Source organism: Musca domestica, unplaced genomic scaffold, assembly GCF_030504385.1.
Source record: "Musca domestica strain aabys unplaced genomic scaffold, Musca_domestica.polishedcontigs.V.1.1 1, whole genome shotgun sequence".
Lineage (NCBI taxonomy): Eukaryota > Metazoa > Arthropoda > Insecta > Diptera > Muscidae > Musca > Musca domestica.
Genome location: NW_026712114.1, coordinates 39990972 through 39998443, shown reverse-complemented (window position 1 = coordinate 39998443; position 7472 = coordinate 39990972). Strand labels below are relative to the sequence as shown.

Sequence of the window (7472 nt, the reverse complement as noted above, 5' to 3'; positions counted from 1 at the left end):
ATAAAAAACAAAATACTGAGAGGTGCAGTAATATGTTGGATGTACGAAAATATGAACCTGTATGGGTATTTTTCCACAGAACACCGAATGTCAACTTTTTAACAATTCCGGTCAACAATGTGGCTCCTCATAGATACGTTACATAAGGTTTATACCTCAACATGGACATATATGGACAGTTCTTTGCTGAGTGCACGAACTCAAAACGTTGACTAAAATTCCAAAAAAACATTTAATCGGGTGGTATCGTAATATGTGCGCTATACCAAAGTTTAGACCTGTAAGAACCACTTGCAATGCAAAAAAATATAATATTCTTTTATATATACTATAGTTAATGTTGTCAAACGACTTTTTTCCTGTCGGAAGCTAAAGTGATTCCCACAGAGTGACAGGTTGAAAAACGAACATGGGTCAATTGATATTGAAATGTACATTGATCAAGAATGTATACATTTTATGGAGACCATCTCCAAAAAAAGGTCTTTTATTGTGACTCTAACCACAACTGAGTGGATATTTTCGTTACGATAATAGAGTGATTACAAATTTACATGGACCGACGAATAAAAATAGCTAGATCGACTCAACTCGGCATGGTGAATTTATGACCAATATTTCGAGGTGTCACAAACTTTTTGGGCCAATCGAGTTAATAACACACTCACTGGATAATTGAAAAATTTGGTTGTGCCAAACATGGACAAAATCTTGATACTTCATACGATTAGATGTTTGTTATATGATACCAGAAACAGTAGGCCCATATCTCCTATTAATACATTCATTGCGAAAACATTTGCTTTCAATTTTTTTTTATTTAAAGCTTCACGCCCACAAAATTTCGCCTGCTAGTTCCTTTAATAAAAATACATATTTTATGTTCAACAATAACCAAAATTGCTAATTTTGGAGTGAAGATCAGCCAGAAGAATTGTAAAATCTACCAATGCATCCAGAAAAGTCATAGTTAAGTGCATTTAATAGGGAGGTGCCATAATCTTACCATATTTCTCCAAAGATTCTGAGGATCGTAAAATTACTGTGACTAGTAAACGCTACCATGAGATGATGTCCGACCTGTTTGCCCAAAATGCATGCACTTGACTTGCGTGACAGGCTTCAATTGGTGCATTGGTAGGAAACATTGAAGGATTTATTAGTGAGATACTGATTGTAATGTTGAAAAGAGTATGCCAAAATTGTGACGAAGTCGCGGTAATCATTTGCATGAAATAATCATCAAACATTAAATTGTATGGTCCATACTATCAATTCAAATAAAGACTTCATGCATTTTTCTGAATTTTATGCCTATGTCATTCCGTTTCTAATTTCTTGAAATACTCATTTCAGTATTATCAGCCATTCCTATATATTCGTCCTAGATCCCTTAAGGTATATATTATATTCCTGATCAGCATAAAATTCTAAGTCGAATTAGCGTTGCCCGTCTGTTTGTCTCTCCTTCTGTTTGTTGTTTCAAATTTCGTATTTGAAGTCCAAAATCGGTACTCCAAAAATTACCTATGGAGGTCCTCGTCTTCATATAGCCGTTTTTATTTATACGGTATTTTTAACGATTTTTTTTAATTTTAAAGTTCCTTCCAAGTTATGGAGGTATTAAAAGTTCAGCACGGCCGATCTTGGGTTCTTTTTACTGGTTTACATTCATATAGCTCTCAAAAAATCGTCACTTTTAAGAATTTGCCATATAATCAATGACGACATGTATTGATCTAAGCCCTATACATGTTTCATCCGACAATAAATTTTGTGAATCCTTATTGCATTTTCCAGAAGAAGTACTTTTATAAAATTCTATGTCGATTTAGAGATGTCTGTCCGTCTATCCGTCTATGCAAATCACTCTAGCTTCCGAACGAAATGAAGTAGGTTAATAAAATTTTACTCAAATGTGTATTATGTCTGCAGGACTTTTGGTATTGAAAATGGGTCATGTAGGTCCACGTTTTTGTATAGTCCCTCCATTTTTCGGTACTTTGGTGATTTAAGCGACATTATTCACCGGAAATGTTTCAAATTTGATATTTGAAGTTCGTAATGGACAGTACAGCCTAAGACAGAAAATTGTCTGTGCAGGTCCACGTTTTTGTATAAAACCCATATAACATTACTCCCGATATTCGGTATTTTGTTGATTTTAGCGAAATTATTTACCGGAATTGTTTCAAATTTGGTTGTTTGAAATTTGTAATGAATACTACAGTCTAAGAAAAAGAAATTGTCTGTGCAGATCCACGTCTTCGTATTGGTTATTGAAATGGCTTATGGCAAAAGTTGCCTATGTAGTTCCACATCGTCGTATGGACCCTAATATAAAAGCTACGTTCGGTATTTTTAAGATTTTAACAGAATTTTTAATGGATTTTTTTTTTTTTTTTTGAAAATTGCCAAATTCGTTCCAAACGGTGGAGGGCATTCAAATATCGTCACGGCTTAACTTACAGTTTTTTAACTTGTTTTTTTTTTTTGTCTTTTAAAAACTGGAGAGAACCATTGAAGAAATTAACAAGATTGTGGAGATGAAAAAGGAAACACAGAAACTGAATATTTCAAGCATCTTTAGGACTATAATTGAAGCTGGCACAATTAATTGATTATTTCTCAATATTCAAGAAGGACTACTTTCAAAAAGGTGTTATGCTATTTTCCATATTTTCATATAATTTCCATATTTTCATGCTAATGTATTTATATACAATCATTTATAATGCCCTTCATTTGCTCGATTTAAGATTGAAAACAATTACCCCGGTGACCTTGAACATTTTCTAAAATCTACAAAAACCCAAACTTCCCTAAAAATATACATTTTCAATTTCTATTCTTCATGAAAAAAAAAATCATTACATTCAAATTTTTAAGTTTATTTCTGAATATCATAATCAAAAAGATAATGACATGTCGGTTTTCGTTTTCGAAATGTTTTGCAAGATAGAAAATGAAAATGACAGAGGATGAAAGGTTAAGGTGGGGATATGAATAGAAATTTGTTGCCCAAGGGGGAGGAGAAGTGTAATTTGCATGTCAGCTCAGCTGAGTAAAGATTTTGAAATGGTGAACAAACATCAGGGGGAATAAAATATAAATGAAAAAAAAACTAAGGAAATGAAGTGAATGAATTTGTGTGGGCTTTAATGAGACTTTTCCAGCTTTATAAGATGACGGCAAATACAAAAAAAGTCTAATAATGCGAGTTAAGGGTAATGACAAAGCAGGCAGTGCTCTGTAACAGGCGAATTGGAGAAAAGAAGAAGAAAAATTTAATGAAGTGAAACATTGTCAAGGAGCAATGGGGGAGAGAAATGGAAGACTGCCTGAGGTATGCAGTCCAAAGGGGAATTCACATCTTGAGATGTCTGTGAATAAAGAAATGTCATAATTTGTGGTGTCGTTTGCCAATGAATAGAGCTGATGATGACTGTTTTGTTTGAAAACTGTCTTTGAAAAAAGATTAAATTATGAAATGTTTGATGGAATTGAGGTGCGTACAAACGAGAATGTATGTGTGTGTGTAGATGTATTAGTTATGAGTCTGAAAGAATTCCAATGACAAAGTATAAAAATTTATGATTTGTTTATTTTGTTTGAGAAATGAAAGTTTGTGGAGAAATTTGCTTTGAATGAACTGGAAAAAGTGTTAATGAATTGTACAAATAGCTGCTTTGTTTGGTGTCTGAAATTAAAGTATAAACCCAAAAAATGAAGAGAAAAAAGAAAGAAAAGATGCAAAGTTTTTTTTTAAGAAAAAGTCATGAGTTTGTATTTTTTCGATAGGTGTTTTCACAATGGAAAAAAGTGAAATGAAATAGTGACAGAGATAGTATTAGATCAAGGAGTAGAAGAGAGTACAGAATGAGAGAATAGAAATAGTGCAAGAGTTAAGAATACAAAGGAAATGAAATATAGCATAAGTAGGTATAGTAAAGATAGAGAGATAGACAGCGAGAGAGATGAAAACCGTTAACACAATACTTTAAATGCTGACTAGTTTTCATGCATTTTGTGATAACCGTTTTTCATATACATATGTCTGTGTGTGTTTGGGTCCTTCAGCTGCAAAATTATTAGAAAAAGTTATAATGTTCCTCTTTTAAAGAGAGTGAGGTTCAAAAGAGGAAATTATTCAAACTTAGATATCTAAAAATTGTATTGTGTCGTTGTTAGTCATCTCGTGGGAAAATCGAAAGGATTGCTTTTCCAAAACGAAAACCTAACTTTTGAATAACAAATCTCATTCCTAAGGCACATTTTTTCATGATTTTTTTATGGTTTCAATAAATTAAATAAAAATAAATTAAAATAAATAAAAATAAATTAAATTATCGATTCGTAACTGAAGAATTTTGTTATAAAGTGGGTCCTAGTTGAATTTGTTCTTATCCTTTCGTTTTAAATTAGTGTCGTTGTGATTACCCTAAAATAAACATTGCCAGACTGTTTACCGTCTGCTTTGTTTGTAGCCGGAGTAGGCAATGGTTTGGGCAACGGGAGAACTGTAGGCACCATGGGAATCCCAGCCAGCACTGCTGCCAGATGACCAGCCACCAGTGGCGGCACCACCTGAGGACCAACCGCCAGAGCCGGATGAACCAACGGAAGCAGCACCGGAGCTCTTTCCACCGAACAAACCACCCAAACCGCCCAAAAGACCACCAGCACCGCCGGAACCGCCCAAACGGCTCAAACCGCTACCAGCACCAGCAGCCAAGGCCAAGAAGAAGGCAATGATGGAGATGACGAGAGCCTTCTTGGCAATGAACAACAAACCGAAGATGGAACCAATACCCAAGACAGCGACCTTAGCACCGACACCCAACAAGATTGGCAAGAATTTCTTCAACAACTTCTTCTTCTTGCCGGTACGGGATTCAACAACCAATTCACGCAAATCAGCCTTGATGTCATCGGGAATGGCGCGGGCAACGGAACGGGCAGCATTGGCAAAGTTGAAGTTCAAGGAGCGTTCGGCAAAGAAGTTCTTGGCATTGGTCAACATGTAGTTACCCATTTCTGTGGTGCGGGCCTCAATGGTGGGGGCATTTTCAACGGCAACAGCGGTTTCATCCAAAGCCTTACCTTGACGACCTTCATTGGACTTGATCAATGAAACACCGCCGAACAATTCAATTTGGGGATTATCGAAGAAGGATTTGGCTTTGCGGTAGAGCTGTAAACGAGACGAAAAAGAAGAAGAAATTAGTATTGACATTTAATTGAGGAGAGAAAGGTTTAAAAGCTATGATTGTGCTCAAATAAGTAGTGGATTTTATGTTTCGAAGTGTGCCTTATCTAATCATCTTAATGTTTTATTTTGAAAACATGTTACTCTTCAAGTTCATGGTTGGCCATAAAAAAAACACAAATGTTAAAACTGTTAATAGCCAAATTCGAAGTGGGTCGTGATTTCATTTCGAAATGAAAGCATTAAATTGCTCTAATTTGAAAAGAAGAAACATTTTCGAAATAAAAAAAAACTTGCTGTTCATATATACCATCCAGTCAAATATTGAAAATATTTTTTCAAATGATTTTGAATTAGGGTTTAAAATCAAATGAAAGCAATTTAATACAATTTGCTAAAATTCCAAAAAAAAAATGGGAAAAATAAAAAATGGTATCAAGTTTCGGAAACTAATTCAATGGTATTGGGGAAACTGCTTCATGTTTGAAGTCAAGACAAGTGTAATATGTGATATTCATGATTTTTTTTCGAAATATAATCAAAATTGCAAAATATTACGGGATTGTGACCTGAGCCAATTTAGCTGTCAAAGGAAAGTGAAAGTTGGAATCAATTCCAAATCTTTAATTTTCGTTTCTCATTCACGAGATAAACTTAATGATCTGATTTCATTTTCTTATGAAATTGCCCTCAGAGAAGTTGAAAATTTATGTAATAATTATTGGAATTTGGAAACTTGTTTTTCTGGATACGAACTGTATTGGGAATTACATAAGATCCTCAAAAAGGAACAACTCAAGGTGGAGTGAAATTACACAAAACAAGTTTTGATTATGACATGGTCATGTAATCCATGGGAAAATATTGCACTTTATGTTGGTCGCAGCAGAGACAAGTAGTGGCAGGCCAATGGTGGTAACCTACTTAAGATGTTATCTAACAAAGGCACATTTTCATCATCACTCTTAATTTATGCAATATTTTTTTTTTGTTAAATTTTAATTTAAAGTCTTTCACTTTCAGTTTCTTAGAAAATTTCTAAGAGGCTGTTGATTATGTTTTCATTCTCAACACTTTCAGTTTCATTTCGAAATCTTTTGGTGTTTATTTTGTAAATTACTGTTTTTCTCTTTTTTTCTTGAAATTTTCACTTTTTTTCTGTTTTAGCCTTTTTGGTTGTTCATTGTTCAGTTTTCTTTCCGTATTTTTCTTATGGGCTGTTTGTTTAATTAGTTAATCCTTGTCTTATGATGAGCACCAAATTGTTGAAGTCTTTTTTTTTTTTTTTGTTTTGTTCTTTTTTTTTCAATTATATAATAATCCGTACCGTTAATTGCAGACACGAAATTGAATCAGCTTCCAAGCACTTGGCGAACACACCATTCTGCTCAACAGTGTTATCCTTGATGGCTGGATTGGCAAGGATGCCTGAGGCCAATAAAAGCACACAACTTGTAGCAACAAAGAATTTCATTTTGTTTTAAGTTTTTTGTTTTTGTTTCTCGTGTAAATGAAACTAATTTAGGATATTTTTTGTCGGGATTAAACTTGTAGTTAACCGTTTAATAAGACTTATGAACACCACCGAAATCACTGTGTGTTCATTCGAATGGAACAAGTTGAGGTTTGATAATTTTTCGTCGGTGTCAGGCTGTTTTTAAACAGTCTCAAACAATCAACCGAAATCGTATAATTATGCAAAACCTATAGAGACTCTTGGCAGGCGTCGTCGTTGATGCCAAGCTTTGCTGCTGCTGCCCGCGCTGCTACCCTAAGGCAGCTAACCAAACCTATGCCCATGCCCATTGAGAGATGACGATGATGCTCTTGTAAATGTGGCTGCCTGCCATTGCTGCTGTATTGCATTGCCTGTGTGTGGTTGTTGTTGGGATGCCGGTTAAAGGTAAAAACTGATGACAATAACAGCAGTAATATAACCATTGCCCCTACCAACACCAGCAACAGAGCTTCTCCACCGCCAAAAACAACAACAACGTCAGCGGAGCTATAACCATAAATAAGAAAACCTCAATGTATATCATTAGCAGCAACACATGTAAAAAACATGGCCATTAATGTTTAACCCCACTTTGAGCGAAGCTTTTACTACGCACCGTCGGCTCAGCGGCTGATGGGCAAAACCTCAACTCTCTGCCGGGCTCTTGACCAATGCACTATGGGTTTTTTTACGTTTATTTTGGCATAAACTCTAATTTCAAAGCTATTGAATTGAAATTTGGTTTGTATGCATTTTTTATGCTTC

The 7472-nt window shown here is 34.8% G+C and overlaps 1 protein-coding gene across 1 annotated transcript; it reads right to left on the bottom strand.

Annotated features, from left to right (window-relative positions):
- Positions 1-2870: 2870 nt before the first annotated feature.
- Positions 2871-6848, bottom strand: LOC101888748 (Osiris 6). Its single transcript, XM_005176828.4, has 2 exons — positions 6537-6848; positions 2871-5194 (listed from the first exon to the last, which is right to left on the bottom strand). The coding sequence occupies exons 1-2, from the start codon at positions 6681-6683 to the stop codon at positions 4466-4468; spliced, it is 876 nt and encodes a 291-aa protein (XP_005176885.1). The 5' UTR covers positions 6684-6848; the 3' UTR covers positions 2871-4465.
- Positions 6849-7472: the final 624 nt, after the last annotated feature.